At 47.7% G+C, this 18,223-nt stretch overlaps 8 protein-coding genes across 8 annotated transcripts; 4 read left to right on the top strand and 4 right to left on the bottom strand.

Annotated features, from left to right (window-relative positions):
- Nucleotides 1-687: 687 nt before the first annotated feature.
- On the bottom strand, nucleotides 688-3,185 carry LOZ57_005854 (uncharacterized protein; the record flags this gene model as incomplete). Its single annotated transcript, XM_049254880.1, has 4 exons — nucleotides 688-1,374; nucleotides 1,425-2,735; nucleotides 2,787-2,880; nucleotides 2,935-3,185. 4 exons carry the CDS (start codon nucleotides 3,183-3,185, stop codon nucleotides 688-690), a joined length of 2,343 nt encoding a protein of 780 aa, XP_049106220.1.
- A 207-nt stretch (nucleotides 3,186-3,392) lies between these two features.
- FMT1 (Methionyl-tRNA formyltransferase) lies at nucleotides 3,393-4,724 on the top strand (the record flags this gene model as incomplete). Its single annotated transcript, XM_049254879.1, has 4 exons — nucleotides 3,393-3,645; nucleotides 3,703-3,773; nucleotides 3,830-3,951; nucleotides 4,007-4,724. The coding sequence occupies 4 exons, from the start codon at nucleotides 3,393-3,395 to the stop codon at nucleotides 4,722-4,724; spliced, it is 1,164 nt and encodes a 387-aa protein (XP_049106219.1).
- Nucleotides 4,725-4,844: 120 nt separating this feature from the next.
- Nucleotides 4,845-6,141, bottom strand: LOZ57_005852 (uncharacterized protein; the record flags this gene model as incomplete). The annotated part of the gene is made up of 10 exons (XM_049254878.1): nucleotides 4,845-4,864; nucleotides 4,921-4,999; nucleotides 5,052-5,114; nucleotides 5,164-5,252; nucleotides 5,305-5,356; nucleotides 5,416-5,523; nucleotides 5,591-5,653; nucleotides 5,701-5,787; nucleotides 5,881-6,025; nucleotides 6,092-6,141. The coding sequence occupies 10 exons, from the start codon at nucleotides 6,139-6,141 to the stop codon at nucleotides 4,845-4,847; spliced, it is 756 nt and encodes a 251-aa protein (XP_049106218.1).
- A 1,363-nt stretch (nucleotides 6,142-7,504) lies between these two features.
- LOZ57_005851 (uncharacterized protein) lies at nucleotides 7,505-8,503 on the top strand (the record flags this gene model as incomplete). Its single annotated transcript, XM_049254877.1, has 1 exon — nucleotides 7,505-8,503. One exon carries the CDS (start codon nucleotides 7,505-7,507, stop codon nucleotides 8,501-8,503), a length of 999 nt encoding a protein of 332 aa, XP_049106217.1.
- Nucleotides 8,504-9,141: 638 nt separating this feature from the next.
- ERP1 (emp24p/erv25p- protein) lies at nucleotides 9,142-10,001 on the bottom strand (the record flags this gene model as incomplete). Its single annotated transcript, XM_049254876.1, has 3 exons — nucleotides 9,142-9,291; nucleotides 9,377-9,753; nucleotides 9,842-10,001. The coding sequence occupies 3 exons, from the start codon at nucleotides 9,999-10,001 to the stop codon at nucleotides 9,142-9,144; spliced, it is 687 nt and encodes a 228-aa protein (XP_049106216.1).
- Nucleotides 10,002-10,368: 367 nt separating this feature from the next.
- On the top strand, nucleotides 10,369-12,195 carry SWC4 (swr complex subunit; the record flags this gene model as incomplete). Its single annotated transcript, XM_049254875.1, has 3 exons — nucleotides 10,369-10,465; nucleotides 10,519-10,636; nucleotides 10,704-12,195. The coding sequence occupies 3 exons, from the start codon at nucleotides 10,369-10,371 to the stop codon at nucleotides 12,193-12,195; spliced, it is 1,707 nt and encodes a 568-aa protein (XP_049106215.1).
- Nucleotides 12,196-12,429: 234 nt separating this feature from the next.
- LOZ57_005848 (uncharacterized protein) lies at nucleotides 12,430-14,853 on the bottom strand (the record flags this gene model as incomplete). Its single annotated transcript, XM_049254874.1, has 1 exon — nucleotides 12,430-14,853. One exon carries the CDS (start codon nucleotides 14,851-14,853, stop codon nucleotides 12,430-12,432), a length of 2,424 nt encoding a protein of 807 aa, XP_049106214.1.
- An 830-nt stretch (nucleotides 14,854-15,683) lies between these two features.
- On the top strand, nucleotides 15,684-18,175 carry MET6 (methionine-synthesizing 5- methyltetrahydropteroyltriglutamate--homocysteine methyltransferase; the record flags this gene model as incomplete). Its single annotated transcript, XM_049254873.1, has 4 exons — nucleotides 15,684-15,694; nucleotides 15,751-15,970; nucleotides 16,027-16,146; nucleotides 16,202-18,175. The coding sequence occupies 4 exons, from the start codon at nucleotides 15,684-15,686 to the stop codon at nucleotides 18,173-18,175; spliced, it is 2,325 nt and encodes a 774-aa protein (XP_049106213.1).
- Nucleotides 18,176-18,223: the final 48 nt, after the last annotated feature.

The raw sequence follows: 18,223 nt of genomic DNA, 5'->3' as shown, positions 1-18,223 counted from the left end.
GGGGCGCGGCCTTTCAGAATGCCTGAGTGCCTGACAACGTCCCCCAGGGCTCCCCCGGCACCTCCGATTGCTGCACCAGTGGGGGGGAGACGTGTCTTGCCAACACATCAGCGCGTTTTTCTACGCAAAACAGACCGGGAATGTGGGGAGAGTAGGGACAGCTGCAGGCAAATTCGACCAGGACATCTATTCGCGCTGCTCGGGGCAGTCTCGGTCTGGGCGGAGGAGAGACGGACAGGATGTCGACCAACTCCCAAGCCCTTGGCCCGGGCCGTCCTCGCCGTCGAAGATCAGGTCAATTGCTGTGGGAGCATTGATGTGTCACAAGTCTGTACTTGGTCTTGTTCCGGCACATCACAATTGAGTTGCCCGGCGGAAAGTCGGTGCCGGCCTGTATGTATGTAACTAGCTGGCATGGTACGGGATTGCCCGATCCTCAGCGTGTGTTGTGCATTTGTCCGACAGAGATTGATTGTTGGTGCATTGTACGAATCGGAAAAGAAGAGTGGCTATCAATCCAAATTCTATGTTTGGATGTTGAAATGTAGTTAGAATATTTTATCTGAGCTGTTGTACATGTCAGGCAGGCAACCCAAATCCTTGCAGCATGCATTGAGGGCCCAACAGCCCTTTGATACCTGCATTAAAGAGGGACGTCATAAACGGGTAGCTGGGTGTGACTTCATATCAACGTAAGTTCAGCAAAGACTCTATATACTTTTTCGCATCAAAGCCAAATCCCTCCGCCATCTTCCCGGGCGCCATCCAACCGCCCGGCGGACCACCACCTGAGCCGCTGCTGATATTTCTAAACAGACCTTTACTCGCGCTCTGCCCTGGAGCGATGTAGTCACTGGCCTTGCGCACCAAAAACGCCACTTTCGGTTCACCCCTTCCGGTATCTCGATCGTCACGCGAGCTCGGGCGAGAGGAAGGGTCTCCAAGTCTCATCCAAAGCACCCACCAGCCGCGGCTAGTTTTGCAAGTCCGCTCGATCTCAGTGGGGCGAAATCTTGTCTCGATTAAAGTATTTAGAATTTGGGTGTGGACATTTAGAGCGTCCAGCCGCGTCCAGGAGCTAGAGGACCGGATAGAGATTCCGGGCTCAGGAATATTTGGAAGGGAAGCACGAATTGTGCGGTTTAATGGGTCAGAAACGACATCGTATAATTGTTGCTGCAAAACGTCACTTTCCTGGACGCCGTGATATAAACTACAATTCGCAAGCCGTTGTGATGCTTTGGAGGGGCAGGTTGACGACAGAAGCGACTTTTGTAGAGGTCCAAGCTGGTGGTGTATGCTGCGATAGAACGAGGGCAAAGACAGAGACGGTGTGTTAAGGTCAAAAAGGAAGGTAAATATAAAGGGTCGATACTAGACGAGCTGTTAGTGAGAGCCTTCCTGGAGCGGGGTTCCTGATGTACCAGATAAACCACTACTCGAAGCTTTCTCAAGACAGTGGAGCTGCCGTCCACAACGCTAACATTTACAGTCCGTGAAGATATTCTTGCTTCCGGTTCTTCCATTTTAGTGTTTTCTTGTTGTGTTCCGCTAGGTGAGTCCATTTCGAACTCATCTGAATCTTCACTTTCGAGGCCATTGCGTAAGCCTATGATGAACATCCCAGGAGTTTCATCAGCCTGGGAGAGAAGAACGCCACGTTCCGTAGAGCTGGTATCTGAAGGGGAAAAATCTCTATCGGATACACCGCCTTCGCCACGTCGCAGTGTGTTGATTCGGGGGTGCACTGGACTTTTTGACGATCTGCCCCAGGCGGATCCGTACCCTAGGGTGATCATCTTCATGAACGTATCACCCCCAAAAACTGGATAATCCGTCGTTACTGCTGAAGATGTATTATCTTTGGCAGCAAGTGGAGGGGTTGTATCCTTCTGAGCGGCGAGTTTTGGTCTAATAACGAGCGGCGGAGGGATCCCGGGCGACAGATTCCGATTTGAGCTAAGGCCTCTTGATATGGGTTGTGAAACAGTGCGTAGGTGAAACTGAGAGCTGGTATCATGTGTATTAGAGATCGAGGATAAGTTTCGCCGCTTTTTGCGACGTTTCGTGGACCCTGGGTCCTCTCTCACACCGTATGCCTCCTCTCCGTCCTGATATATCCATTGCATCCAATGTGATATAGTCGCCATAGAGGGTGCCGCAACCCTACCAATGCCAGAAAATACCACACCATCTGATGAACTAGCGCTAGAACCACATCCAAGCCAAAAATGTTGGTTGGAAGTTTCATCAGATTTATTCAGCCCCTTTTTGGCAGGGCTGTTCGTTTCACTCGTTGGCGCAGGGTCTGCAAAACGAGAAAGCATCATATCAACCAGACCATCTGTCCTGGAAATGAAGCCTTCTAGAACCTCTCGTTCTCCACTACCCCATTCTTCTTCTCCTACCCCTATGCCGAGTTCCCCACTCCCAGAGAGCTTCATGCCATTGAATACATCCACGGCAGGATTTCCGTGTAAAAGAACATCCCAATTTATAGCAAATCTTGTCCAAAATCGGCTCAATATCCTGCAAAACTTGTCTCTTGAGACAGCGTTAGAGAGCGAATCGAAAGACGACGCATGGTGGAGTAGAAATATAGCATGAGCTCTATGCAGTTGCTGTAAGAGTAGGTATGGAGGAGCTACTTCGCGGGAGGAGTATTCCACAGACGCATTGGAAGTTGATTCTGTATTTTTGCCAACCGCGGGGATCAAACGGGTTAAATCGATGCACTGACACGTTGGGTTAGGGAGTGATGTTTGGCTATAAAGTATTCGACTTACCGCAAGTATCCACCAGTTTGGTTCTAATTCACGCAGTATAAGCCGCGATTTTTCAGTTTCGACCGTATCTGCCGGTTCACCGCCCGAGAAGGTTCTAATTGTAAGCTCAGCATATATTCTGGGTGATGCTGCTAAGGCTGCTACGCACTTCGCAAAGCTTACCATACCCTGTGCTAGGCCAACCTGACGTAGCTTTTCATTCTCATCTTCCCGCTTATTCTCACTTCCTCCATGGCTGCTCGAGCGTTCCCTCCGAGATGCCCTCGAACGGCTGGATTTGGAATAGTAATAGACAATTTGGTTGTGCAGCGTCTCGTCGGTGGTGCCTAAAGTCGGGTTGTAGATCGTAAGGAATGAAAGGTGCGCAGGAACTACTGAGGAATATTCATTTGGAGGCATGTCATATTGCCTTGGTAGCTCTCACTAACATGCTGCACTTTCGCGATGGGTGCTGTTTGATGTCTGGCTTGGGAGCATCTGATTAATTGCATCACTGTCAAACAGAGCAAACAGCCCTTAAGTTGTCCTCGAATTTTGGATACCAAGAGTTCGTTCGATGGCAAAAGATCTCTTAAAGCGGATAATAGTTGCCCTGTCGCTTGTATGATGGGTTTTATTCAGAATTCACGCGTAATTGATTTTCGACCACGGCTTCTATTCTTCCGAACGATACGACTATCCTCCACAAAATCATGCGAGCCACTCAAGATACTCTTTTGTGGATCGGACGAGATCAGCATTGCTTCATTGAAGGCCCTTCATGCTGAACACAAAGCATCTCCTACAACAATCGCCTCTATTGATGTTGCCTGCAGACCTGGGAAACGTGTGGGCCGAGGACGGAAAATAATTCGTGAAGGTCAGTTGCTGTGTCGATAGAAACCCTATGGTGAGATCATTTAACATGGATTTATAGTTCCAATTAAGGCTGCAGCAAAGGATCTTTCTCTTACGGTGCATGAGATAGACACTTTTACTGGGTGGACTGTAAGGTTCTAATAGCAGCTACCAAATATGCATTTTCCTGACACTCTTACGAACAGCCTCCTCACAAGGATCCGTATAATTTGATTGTGGCGGTATCGTTTGGCCTCCTAGTACCTCGTCGTATCCTAGGACTTGCTAAATATGGGGGCCTCAACGTTCATCCTTCGTTGTTGCCGGAGTAAGCTTTGACGCATCGAGTATAAAATCCACAGTCTGACAAAAGAAACCACCAGTTTTCGAGGCCCTGCACCAATATACCACACCCTTCTGGCAGGAGACACAAAGACCGGGGTAACATTGCAGACTCTCCACGAGTCTAAGTTTGATCACGGAACAATTTTGGACCAGACAAGTTTTGATATTCCACAGCCTGAGACGTGTGGTGTCCAGGAGCTTAGTAGTATCTCAGCCAAAAGGGCTGCAGAAATACTCATTAGTGGAATTAAGAAGCGGCTTTTTGTCCCGCCACTGTTGCCTCTCCATCCTCCTTCTTCGGAAGCGAACGCTAGGAATGCTGCAAAAATCCACCCATCTGATCGTCACATTGACTGGTCATCATGGACGTGGGATCGAATATTTCGATATCACAGGATTCTAGGTTCTCTGTGGAACCATGCTGCCGTACCGGATAGTAACGGATCATATTCACACAAGAGAATTATTTTTATGGACCTAGACACTGTTGAACCAGATATCATGCCGGAATTTATATTACCAGTGGAACCGGGGATACCTTTCGCACTGCACGATTCATTCACTGAAGATCAAGATCGACCGATATACGTTCTTTCGAGCGACAAAAGGATTATTCGCGTCAACAAAATCAAGGTTGAAGGATATCCATCTAAAGGAGCATATCAAGCGGCTATAAAGGCTAAGATCATGGACCCGCTAATTGAGGAAGAAGTCCACGATAATACCATTTCCAGATTCCATTCACAACTCCAGTAACTACAACAGCCTTGCATATGATATCGTACAAGAGTAATAGCTCTTTCGCCACGATTGCCTTATCTCCGTACCGGAGTTCACTAAACGAACCAGCGCTGTGCTCTGACTCGGGTTTGGTCTTTATATTAAGAGCCCAGCATCTTAGAGCTGCAGTCAGAATGACATATTCGCACTACTAGGACCGGAGCGTACTCACCAACAGGGATCTGCTGCCCAGTCATAGACGAATTCTTTGCAATTGCAGGAAAGATATCCGCGCAATCGTCAACGCTTGGCTAAATTAAATATTAGTAGGGATATACCAGGACTCGGGGTGACGGAACATACCACACGCTTCAATGCTACTCGATTCTCGTACATCTCCACTGCTTCCTTCGGAAACCGTTGTCCCTAATTCACGGTTACCAAGAGAAACGGGTTACAAACTTGATTGCCTTACCCATTCAGTGAGGATAAGGCCTGGCAGAACGGCATTGACGCGAATTTTAGTGCCTTGTGTACTTGCCAAGGCCTTCATTAAATGCAGGCCTGTTTTGCATAAGCTAATTGTGTATAATAAGGCCATCCTCTATCTTCTTACCTGCTGCCTTACTCACGGAGTAAGCCATGCTACTGCCTCCTGGGGTTACACCCTAGGAAAAAAGTAAGCACGGGGTCCATAAAGGAATATAGCGTCGTGGAAAAGGCTTACGGCAGTAGAAGACGTCACAATAAACGAACCTCCTTCTGGGTTGGCATCCATGGTCGGCTTCGCAGCTCGGAAGAGATGCAAATTTGCCTTGACGTTGGTCGACCAGCACTATACAATATGCGTCAGCATCAATCGATATAGAATGAGAGCTGGTAGCCACTCTATGTGTATATACCTTATCCCACTCATCGTCGGTGAGTGCATCAAGGTCGGGAAAATTGGACATCTTCGTCCAACCCTGTCCATTGTTAGTTACCAATATTGTGGTTGGAAAACAATACTTACAGCATTTGAGATTATGATGTCCAGTCCACCTAACTGTTTAATCGTCTGCTTCACCAGATTCTCGCAGTCTGCACGGGAACCAACGTCCTACGGTGAATTGTGTCAGTTGGCAATTGGAATGCAAAATCTCTTGGGCATGGAGGTCATTTGGGCACAGTTTATCAAATGAGTGCAACATACCCCCTGTAGGATAATTGTTTTGACCTTGTGATCCTGCTCAAGCTTCTTCGCGAGTGCAGTCGCGCAATCTTCACTGAAGATATAATTGATAGCAACATTTGAGCCCTCCGCAGCAAATCTCTCAGCAACTGCAGCACCCAGGCCTCTATTGAGAACAGAATCGTGGGCAGTGTGTCAGTCTCATGAAGGTATGTGCGGGGTATAACCTCACCTAGCACCGCCAGTGATGAGCACGTTGCGACCCTTAAGAGAATACGGCATGTCTGGTATTCTAAATTGGTATTATCGAAAAGCTCTAGAACGATGTTCTATCAACAGAAATGCAATAGGCTTCTTAACAGCAAAGCACTCTGACCGGCCTGCAGGCCCTATATTATTCGGCGTAAATGGCCGAGGGGCGGCCCTTGGTAGCTTCCGCTCCGTCATTACGCCGGTACGGAGTACCTCGGCCGGGTCAATTAGTTAACTAGTGGTTGGCTCCGCCGTCGGTCAATCGATCCTCTATTGTAAGGTGAAGGCAAAAATGCATCCATCGACGCATCCTTTCACTACCATGCGCATATATATTGTACATGTGTGTCATATAAAAGCTTCTTCGGCCCCCCGTCTCGGTGATATCTACTCCGTACCCTATACGGAGTACATAACTACCGTACTATTTCACGAAGCCTGTCGGCGTTGTCGGCGCACAGTTTATCCGATCCCGTTTCGGTCCGACATCGCTCAACGTCATGTCAACAGATTCCAGCATCCTTCAACAAGGCGGGATGCTTTGCAAATGACTTGCTATGAGGAATTTGAACTTGGCCGTCATGTTCCATTTCTTTTCCTTACTCTTACCTAGTAGATAGGTAAAATGTTTTCATTTGATATTTTCTTGACATCTGTAGCAAGCTACTTGCAATAAAAGGCGATGGCTGTAGGGCATCTTAAATTTGTCTACAATGTGCGGAATGGAAACTGGCGGCTCTAGAAGACTAGAGGCAAGGTTATGCATTCTGCTTTTGTTGGTATAGCTTACGCCCCACGGGGCTGGAGATGAAAGAAAGAGAATTCGGTTCTGGATATCAGAATAATGCAGCGATTTCTTTTCTTCTTCTTAGTCGCTCTTTGGCCCCATCAACGCCTTTCCTCCCACGATGACTTAACATACTGCAGAGTACACCTAAATGGATGCTTTATCGAGCTATCGAGTGTGGTTAGCCTAGCCAATGACCAATAGCCGATAAGAGCATGGTAGTCTTCCCTTGAATATAAACATGGAGCCTTAACTGTCTGGAGAGAAACAGGTGAACTCATAAGTTAGGGGGGTGTGCACTTACGTGATCAGAAGAGGGTATCTCCAGGAGTTTTGTTCTGGCCATGCTGAAGCCCCCCATTTTCTCACTCTCACCCCTTCGCGCATGTCTCCTTTTTGGTGTCCCATCCTTTGCGCAACCAACTTACTTCTTGCAATGCCTTTCATGGCTTGTTAATTGGCTTTTTATATCTTATGTCTCTTTTTGGAGAGTTCTTTTTCTTCTCTTGGAACAATCTTGTTTTCTAAGGATATCATTTCCCCTAAACTTCACACTTGCAAATGCACTCGCTTATTGCTCCTGTTGTGTGTTAGCAGTAGAGAAGTATGGCATCCTCAAGGAAGCGCTTTCATGGGCTCCCAGAGTCACAGGCAACTTCAGAAACTACTTTGCGGCCAGTGCCAATTTCCCCACCCTCACGCCCCCTTTCTCAAGTTGCGTCGGTGAACTGCGTCACTTCAATAAACTCCGCCACTGAGCTTCAATCCAAAATTGAAGATGCATATAAGAGAATGCAAGAAGCCAATAGGCAATTTCAACAAGAACCGAAGGGATTATGTGAGGAGCTCTGTGATAGAGTGAAACATAAGTTTAAGAAAATCCTGCTCCACAAAAATACAGAGCTTGCAAATACACCTGATAATCGTATATCGACCTCTTCGACCGCCCCCGTAGCCGAAGAGATTTTAGATACCGCGATTCGACGAAGAACTTTCGAAGTTATCAATCTCACGAATCCTAAAGTCCAGGCACTGACTGGCGACGGCAGGATTCCTCGAAAACCCTCCCCCTTGCAGCAGGAGCTAAACAAGGAACTGGATGAGGAAAAACAAGTCCGTCGCGAGTCAATCCTCAACGTGAGAGATTATGTAGCTTTCATCGATACTGACAAACTTGTTTCTGACCATGATGAAACGGACGAGTTAGCCTCCAATATCAGTGAGGATGAGACGGACACATCTCACATAGAAGATTTGCTTTCCGCACTATTTTCCGAGCCAGCTGAATCAATTCGGATGCCTTTTTCCGTCGAATCTGATATTCAAGACCGCTCAATTCTCCGTAATAGCCCCAGTCCCGAGCCTTTTCAACCAAGGAGAGTTTCGCGCTTTTTTGATAGCCTTCGTTCAAGTTCTCGCCTGAGCTATGTTGACTCAGGGTCGAGAACTCCTGTCAGCCTCAGAGGGAGGTCAAGGGCCGTGGTTAGTCCTTCTCCACCAAGAAGTGAAAGTTCCGACTCTCCACAACAGGGCCCTCCTTCACCTTATCGATTGGGCCGCGCTAGGCGAGGAGGGTGTGCCAATTTTCACCAACTTGGGGGGTGACGCTGCTGGATTGTGCATGCGACTTCTTTTTCCCTAATATGGATCCTCTGTGACACAGGGCTAAGAAAAATTCTACAGGTTGGTATGGGCCTCATTTCTTGTTCACCCATTACTTATTTACGAGTACTAATGGATATTTTACATAGACATTGTTTAGGACAAGAGGTCATTGCATTTCCATACTTAAATTTTGGTACAATTTGGGAGGTTCCTTGGGGACATTCCTTGGTTTATCACTGCCTTTTATTTGCTTGATAAGAGCATTTAGCGGTAGCTAGGGGAAAGTTTGACATATTTTTTTGACTTCTCTTATTGAATGAATTCAAGAAAATAAACCCTCACGACTACTCTGTAGCTCAACTGTTTCCAGCTGAAGGAAAAATAGGAAAGAATTACCTTATAACATAATAGCAACCCAGGGGTTTTATGTGCCTTTATTTTAGCGCAGATAATCATATATTTGCTCAAGTCTTTACAAAAAAATATTGGCTTCAAAAGCAAATGAGATAATAAATACATTATTCCGACCATCTGCCCTTCCCTTAACTGAACAATCAACACCATTTCCAGCTAAAAGATACCAGAAAGCAGCGAGAGTGAAGAAAAAAGAAAGCCATTACATCGTATCCATTGACCGATCATGTCAATTTTTGTTTGATGAAGAACGACCGAAGATGGGAGAGCTGCCAGAAGCAAGTGATAGACAGCACAGCAAGCTGAACTAGAGTCCAGCGGACGACACGCGAGTTGGTAGTTTCGGATTGATCTCGGAATTGCGCCTCTCGTTCCTAGAACAATGAGGTTAGCAAAAGAAAGCCTTACCAGCACATTTACGGCAAATAATGCCCTAGAGAGCGATTTCGATCCACTTACTCTTTGGAAAATCTGTTCGCGACGAATATCTTGAAGCCGAGCGTTGAGGTTCTTCACTCGCTGAGCCATATCTTCCATCTTGCTCTTGTCTTCAGTTTCCAGTTTACTCGACTCGCCAGTAGCAATGTCAATTGTCAATTTTACTGCTGCGCCGCCAGAAAACCAGCCGGAATTCGACCCATGTTCTGGTTTGAAGCAGATTTTATGGAGACCAGAATCAGCTGCGGAGAATGTGAATTTGCCCTTTTCGCCGCCACGTTGCGAAACAACACGGTGATCGTTGTCAAAGGTTTCATCGACGGTAATTGTGATGCCGAGAGAGGGATCGGAACCGTAGTGACCAATTTTATCGTTGTAGGACTCCGCGCTATATGTTCCTGTTTACGAGTGTTAACTAGCTGAAGCACGCGAGATTGTATTCAAGGAATAGAAGGCGGCACGGGCAAGGGTGAGAAAGTCACTCACCAACAACTAAAGTTCCATGCGGTAGCTCTTCATAGAAGCATTTGGGCTCCTGGCCAAATATGTAGAAAAAAATGGCATTTGAAGGCGTAGAAAAGGTAAGGATGGTAATGATCGTGAAGAATGTCGACAGCCACGATGGGCGCGACTTGGACGCTGCCATTGCACAGTATACAAGAACCTTGACTCCGACAACTGGAAATTGGAGAAAAGCGACCAGGCCCAAGTACGCAGCGTTGGCCGAAGAGGAGAGCAAGCGTGTTGGTGAAAGGGGAATTGTGTCTTGAAGGCCAGACGACCACCTTAGTCGTGACCCAACCAATCACGTTGCTTGCCTGAACTCGAAATTTTGAGCTTCCCACCCGCATCGCCGGCGCCATCGCTTTTGCACCGAAAAAGCGTCCTGGCATCGAGCTGGACTATTCTGTCTCAATTATCGTCATTCTGACTGGTTATATCGCTATCGTTTTGGCCTACCCTACCCGCCTATCGACGCGCGACGAGGCCGTTGCCTCACCCCCGGATTCATCATGGCGGCCGCCGACATTCGTGATATGCTGGATTTGCCGCAAGAGAGCCAGCCCAGGCCAGCTAAGAAACAGAAGGTTGGCGAAACAAAACGCCCTGGTGAGTCTAGATGTATATTTTCTCGAGATTGTAAGATGCTGATTCTCTCATAGACGGCTACAGCCGGGAACTGTACGCGTTACTTGGAGATAAAGCCCCGCCGATCGCGCTCACGGAAAATAAATATAAGGGGCGGAAGAAGTGGGCAAGCAAATTGAAAGTGAGGCCATGGTAGGATTTACTGGTATTCCAATAGCTAGACGGAGATGAGTTATACTAATATAGGGTCATAAATTAGGGACATTACGCCGTTTACCAACCCGGCAAGATCAGACGAGCTCGTTTTGCATCACTGGCAGAGAAAGGTTCCCCCAAAGAACTTGGAACCATCTGGTGAAACTGCAGAATCGAACGGTACGGCTGGAAAAACTAGCCAGCCAGAAGCGAAAGCAGATAACGATGACTATGCGTTTGCAAAATATAATATTAAACCCCAGATACCACGACGATACACGGACGAAGAATACGATTGTCATTTACAAAGTGAAATTTGGAGCCGTGAAGAAACAGATTATCTTATGGACCTCGCCACAGAGTTTGATCTAAGATGGATCGTCATTGCTGACAGGTACGAATATCAACCGAAGACCACTGAACCGGAAGGCAATGCGTCAGCGCTTGTAGTGCCGGCACAGATACGGACAATGGAAGATATGAAAGCACGATACTATACTGTTGCTGGGAAAATGCTGGCCATTGAACACCCTCTGTCGGAGATGTCACAGCCAGAATTCAGCCTTTATGAGACTATGATGAAATTTAACGCCGAGCGAGAAAAGCAACGTAAGGAGCTTGCTACCGTACAATTTAACCGTAGCAAAGACGAAGTTCAAGAAGAGGCTCTTTTATTAGAAGAGTTGAAAAGAATCGTGGCGAGTGAGCAGAGCTTCATTGAGGAACGCAAGGAGCTCTATAGCCGGCTAGATGCACCCGTAAGTACTGGTAATACCACTGTATACCAGTCAAGTCACGGTCTAGCGCAGCTACTGCAGTCTCTATTGCAAGCAGATAAAAACAAGAAACGCCGCTCGCTCCTCGGTCCAGACCAGGCTCCCAGCCCAGGGGGCCAGGCTGGTGGTCAAAGCAGCTCACAAAGTGCTCGTGAGAGCCGGCCAGAAACGCCTGCGGTCACTGCGCCCTTATCAACCAAAAAGGGCGCCGCAGCTGCCCAACAGCCTTCTATTCGCACTCTCACACCCCTAGAAGAAGCCAAATACGGTGTTTCGCACCATGACCGCCTAAGCTCCGGCGTCCAATTTCGCAACGATAAAGCCCAGAAACTCACACAGGCAAAATCCAATATTCAATCGCAGAAGATCTCTGCTGCTCTTACAGAACTGGACATTCCACCGCGGCTGTTCATGCCTACTGAAAAAGTATGCAAAGAGTTTGAAAAACTCATTCAGTCCGTCAATGTCTTACTTGATGTAAGGAAGTATGCAGAAAAGGTCGAAGCGGAAATCCGCGTGTTGGAAGCTGCTAAAGAAGAACGAGAAAGAAAAGAACGGGAAAAGGATGGAACTCTTACAGGTGAAGGAGTGGAAACGTCGACGGCGGAAGGTGGTGAACCTGTGGAACCTAATAGTGAAGCAGGCAAGGAGAGCGTCACCGTAGTAGAAGCTCCTAGCCGTTCCCCAGCAACTAAGGCCCCGGCAGCTTCATTCCATAAACGCAGTGCCAGTGTTCTTAGTGCTATCAGCGAAAAGGGAACTAAAAAGCAGAAAAAATGACCTAATCATCTTGAGACCAAGTATCGAAAGATGCATTTTCTGATTCTTGTTGATACAAACTGTATGTATACACGAATGGCCCCTATGATAAGCAATCTTTTCGAGCTTTACTAGAGCCCAGCCTCGTGCGATCCAATGCTCAAGCACGATGCCATCCAACACAGGTCTCCAGCGACGATCCTCCTAGAAATGTGCAGTACATACATGCATAGCTTGATCGATCCTTTTAAACATCTATCCCCATCTCTCATTCACCATTTGAAGAAGTTCGGCACGCATGCTGGCCTCATTTGCTATTTGATATGCTTGGAACTCAGTGGTCGATTCACGGAGCTCTGAACCGTCTAGTTCTACGCCCACTTCCACCGCTTCACGGATAGTTCGAGCGTACTGCGCGCGGGTTGATCCCCCAGAATCCTCGGATCCTAATTCATCATTGATTGTAGGGGCATATTGTGCGCAATTGGAACCTCCTGAAATAGTCGACAGAAACTCGCAATCAGTTACAGCCGGACCATCCACACAGTTTTCATACATCAATGACCAGGCTTCAGCTGTCTCTGGTATTCCTGTCTGAGCTGGAATTTCATCATCTTCAATTAGTTCTTGATTCTCAACTGGGAAAAACACGTCAAGAGATGACAAGCTGTGGAAACAATTTTCGGTACTAGCATGACTAAGGTCCGCCGCATGCCCATTTTGCGCTTGTTCGGGGGCATTTAGTCCATCGTCGGACGTTATAGTTCCCTCTTCCGAGTGGTTGGAGTGGCTGGAGACGTGCTTGGTAGATTCGTTCAATATTTCGTGGCGATTAGTGCCGCTGGAGATGGAGGGCATTTTCCACTTTTTGAAAAATCGGGCTCCCTTACCAACAACCACCGTACCCTCAGTCTCATTGTCCCCGGGTGAAGGTATATCAGTTGGGATATCATCAGCCGGACCTCGAACCTCAGATACCGTTGCTTCAGTAGCATTGGAAGTAACACTTGAAGCTTGTCTATTTCTAGTTTTTGAAAAGACACTGAGACGAGGGAACACTCCTCCATTCTTTTTGTTTTGGCCATCTGATGTTCTCCGCTTAGAATTCGGAAGCTCAGTCACAGTTACCTCTGATTCTATATTTTCCTTCTGGGATCTTTCTGCATTTTCAATGTCTGCCTCCTTGACAACTGGGAGAACAGCCAAGCCTTGTTCATTAGGGACTAGTTCATCTTGGTTCGGCGCTGTAAGAGTACCTCCCCGGGGAATGAAGTCATAGTTGTAACCTAGCCTTTTTCCTCCAGACAGCCAACCCTCACTTGTTTTTCTTGGTTCGTTTCTTAGCTCTCCCTTTCCATCCCCTTCTACCCCAATGCCTGCAGGACTGTCGAAGAAGCCGTCGTCGTTAAAATTCTCAGTGAATCGGCTTTTAACCGGGCAGGGGGATGATGTTCCAGCAGCTGGCGCTTCCTCCCCGCTTTCTTTCACTGTGCTGCGTGGACGAACCCGAGGATGATGCAATGCAAGAGTAGGACCTGACCTTACTGCAGCTTTGCCACCGTTTGAGGTATTGAATGCGCTGTTTACATCTTGGATCTCTGGGCCTTTCGGGGTTCCTTTGTAGATCACAGCGTTGTTGAAGCCTTCTGCTACGTTCTGAGACTCATAAATTTTGTTTTTATGACCTAAGGGTGAATCATCTCCTTGGGAATCATAATCAGAATAAACTGACGTGCTGACAGTCCGGTTATCCTGTAATTGATCCATCTTCTTGTGAATCAATGGCTCGCTTGCGTTAATTGCTATGGCGTTGTTGTTAGTTTTTATTTTGTACGGCATGGTATTTCTTTCCATACCTTCCAAATTTCTTAATGGAGAGGCTTGTTTCCCAGTTTCGAGGACGGCAAGGTCGCCATTCTCTCGAGCACATTTTGGTTTTCGGGTAGGGGTTGTGTTGGCATACCAAACTTTGTCGGAAACTTCTGCAGATATGTACTCAGACTCGGTTTGCTTGTCGACGTTGATGTTAGCTAGGTGGTCCCCTTCCTCTGCCAATGCCTGAACGGAACATTTCGGGGTGGAATCGTCCGGGGAAGAAGCCACATTATTGCCCGTATTCGGGAACTCATTTGGTGGGGTTTGCGTGCTCTCAATGGAAAGGACGCCCTGCGAGGGATTCAAGCCATTTCCAGATTGCCCAGCAGCAAGCTGTGCAATGATTTGAGGTGTCAGGATATTACGAGCATCGCTATCATAACCGCCGTCGCTAGAAATCATGCCTGCAAGAGTGTCTGCTGAATAACTTACTATCCCGTCGCTCGTTGCGTTATTTATACCAATTTCGCTTTCCCCTGTTGCTTCTCCATCTGTGAAAGGCTTCTTTGCCAGCCACCCTTCACGCGAAAACTTCTCTCGGATCTTATTTGATAAACGCGACATACTGGCCCTCTTCTTTCTTGGGGTTTTTTCATCGACCGGGCCAACTATCGCTGTACAGGGAAGCTCTAAAGGACTTCCATTGTCGTTGGACTGACCAAAGATGATTTCCAGCGCCTCCTGGTCCAGGCACGCGTCGTCAGGGAGCCTAGGGGAAATGGCGTCGCTTGGAGGTCCCTCTATCGGTGTGGTCCCCTTTTCCCCTGTTCCTCGAAGAAGCCGAGGACAGCAGCGGAAACCCATTATGTGGGATTGAAGCAGCAGGAAAGAGATGGATGTGATGAAGGTGTGCAAAAGAGTTGATAGCAGCACCAACACTTGCACTGATATAAAATACCGGTATTACATTTCCAGGCACGTGAGTTCCTTCTGTTTTGACAGTGAAAGAAAATGGGAATAACTTGAAGAGGCAGCATGTTTGTTTACATAGGCATTTAGCACAGGGAAGGCATGGGGTTGGCCAAATAAGGAAAGTACCATAGGTACTGCTGTGTGAATGTGTACATTCAGCAGCATTTTTCTAACTGTAAACAGAAGATATGTTTGAGCTAGGAGGTGATCATTGATGTTTTTTAGGACCTAGTAGTCTGGCTGAGCTGTTCATACCCCATCTTCTCCGGATTATTCCTCTGCACAGAATTCCGATCTCGCGGCACCTGCCCTAACTTAGTCCTCACAAACAGTTTAGAGTTTTATATCACATGGTTCTACCTTAGTCAGCACTTCATTGCGTGCTTTTCCTGTGCTTTTCATGCAGCCAATCGGCGCACAGAGCTTTTACTCGGAGCTGCTGACTCAGCACCTCTCCCGCGTCGCTCCGATTCGGAGCTGCGAAGCCCGCGTAACAGCTGCCCCTCCAAGCGATCAGCCCCGCCCCCGAAAATATCTTCTCTGCTTTCTTCCTCTTCCCTCCTCACCTTCTCCCACCACCTCCTCCTCACCTCTCCCCTTCCCCATACCCTTTCACAATTGATCCTGTGGGCCAATTGCTGCGTGGGAATATATACTCCAATTGTGAATACTTTTTTCCCACTTATCCTACCCACCCGCCGTTTTTAAGTAAACCTCTCAATATGGTTCAATCGTAAGTTACAGAGTTTCATAACCTTAGTGGATACAATGTTGACAGGTACGATATAGCTCTATCCTCGGTTTCCCTCGTATGGGACGCCTTCGTGACTTGAAAAAAGCCACCGAGGCCTACTGGGGAGGGAAGCTCTCCCGTGATGATCTACTGGCTGAGGGCAAGCGCTTGAGATTGGAGCACTGGCAAATCCAGAAGGCTGCCGGCGTCGATCTTATTCCAAGCAATGACTTTGCCTTTTATGATCAAGTCCTGGACCACATTCAGCTCTTCGGAGTAAGGCCCCTTTCTAGAGCTGTGCCAATTCCTTACTGATGTTTGAACCTACCTAGGTTATTCCTGAGAGATACTCCAAATATGGACTCAATCCACTCGATGAGTACTTTGCCATGGGCCGTGGTCTGCAGAGACCCGCTAAGGACGGCGAGCCTGCTGTTGATGTTCCCAGTTTGGTAAGCATAGCTAGCTCTCCCATCTTCCAATCACAATGTTCTAAACGCCTTGTAGGAAATGGTGAAATGGTTTGACTCCAACTACCACTACGTCAAACCCACTCTTCAAGACAATCAAGTCTTCAAACTCTCCTCCACCCCCAAACCTGTTGTCGAATTCAAGGAAGCCAAGGACGCTGGCATCATTACCCGCCCTGTGATCTTAGGTCCAGTATCATTTCTGGTCCTCGCCAAAGCCGACCGCGGCCAGTCAGTTGAGCCCATCACTCAATTGGAAAAGCTCTTGCCTCTTTATGAACAGCTCTTAGTTCAGCTCAAGGAAGCTGGCGCCGAGACTGTCCAAATTGACGAGCCAGTTCTCGTTTTCGACCTTGCCGCTAAAGCCAAGGCTGCTTTCAAACCAGCATACGAAAAACTTGGCTCGCTTGGTGACAAGGCTCCTCGCCTTGTATTTGCTACGTACTTCGGTGACATTGTTCACAACATTGACGTCCTCAGCCACCTCCAAAATCTCTATGCCATTCATGTCGACCTGGTCCGCAACCCTGAGCAGCTTGAGACTGTGATTAGTGCCCTTGGGCCCCAGCAGACTCTCTCCGCCGGTGTTGTTGACGGTCGCAACATCTGGAAGACAAATTTCAAGAGAGCCATCGAAACCGTTGAGCTTGCCATTCAGAAGCTTGGCAAGGATCGAGTTATTGTTGCTTCCTCCAGCTCTCTCCTCCACACTCCTCATACACTCGAAAGCGAGAAGAAGCTTGACCCTGAAGTCCGCGACTGGTTTAGTTTTGCCGTTGAGAAGGCTAGTGAATTGGTGGTTATTGCTAAAGCTGTCACTGATGGCCCCGCTACCGTTCGCGAGCAGCTCGAAGCTAACGCCAAATCTATCCAAGCTCGCGCTTCATCCAAACGCACCAACGACCCGAAAGTCAAGGAAAGACAGGATTCTGTCACAGAAGAGATGCACAACCGTCAATCGCCCTTCCCGGAACGTATCAGTCAACAACAAAAACACCTCAACCTCCCAATGTTCCCTACCACTACAATTGGTTCTTTCCCTCAGACTTCTGAAATTCGAGTCCAGAGAAACAAATTCACAAAGGGCGAAATTACTGCAGAACAGTATGAGAAATTCATTGAACAGGAAATTCAAGACGTTGTCAGAATCCAGGAGGAATTGGATCTTGATGTCTTTGTCCACGGTGAACCTGAGCGGAATGACATGGTCCAGTACTTTGGTGAGAGATTGACTGGTTACGTCTTCACCACACACGCTTGGGTTCAGAGTTATGGCTCCCGATGCGTCCGCCCACCAATTGTTGTTGGTGATATTTCCCGCCCTGCTCCTATGACTGTCAAGGAGTCCAAGTACGCCGCTTCCATCTCCAAAAAGCCAATGAAAGGAATGCTTACTGGTCCAATCACCTGTTTGCGTTGGTCTTTCCCTCGTGATGACGTTCACCAGTCTGTCCAAGCTCAGCAACTTGCTCTCGCACTCCGCGATGAAGTTGTTGACTTGGAAGCTGCTGGCATCTACGTTATTCAGGTCGACGAGCCTGCTCTTCGTGAGGGTCTCCCTCTCCGATCTGGAAAGGAGCGTGATGACTACCTAAAATGGGCCGTGAAAGCTTTCCGCCTTGCCACTTCTGGTGTTAAGGATAGCACTCAGATCCACTCTCACTTCTGCTACTCTGAATTTCAAGACTTTTTCCACGCTATTGCCGCTCTCGATGCCGACGTTCTTAGCATCGAAAACAGCAAGAGCGATGCTAAGCTGCTTAAGGTTTTTGTTGATGAGAAATATCCTCGCCATATCGGTCCTGGCGTCTATGACATTCACTCTCCTCGTGTTCCAAGCGAGCAAGAAATCAAAGATCGTATTGAGGAGATGCTTCAGTATCTCCAACCAGATCAACTCTGGATCGATCCCGACTGTGGTCTCAAGACCCGACAATGGACGGAAACCAAGGCTGCTCTCATCAACATGGTGAACGCCGCCAAATATTTCCGCCAGAAATACGCCAAATAAATATATTATTCTAATACTCCGCAATAGTTGCGGTCATTTTTATATGAC

The sequence above is a fragment of the Ophidiomyces ophidiicola genome (genome assembly GCF_022830035.1).
Source record: "Ophidiomyces ophidiicola strain CBS 122913 chromosome Unknown scaffold_32, whole genome shotgun sequence".
NCBI lineage: Eukaryota > Fungi > Ascomycota > Eurotiomycetes > Onygenales > Onygenaceae > Ophidiomyces > Ophidiomyces ophidiicola.
Note: the sequence above shows the minus strand (reverse complement) of the source record. Positions and strands in the feature narration are given on the sequence as shown.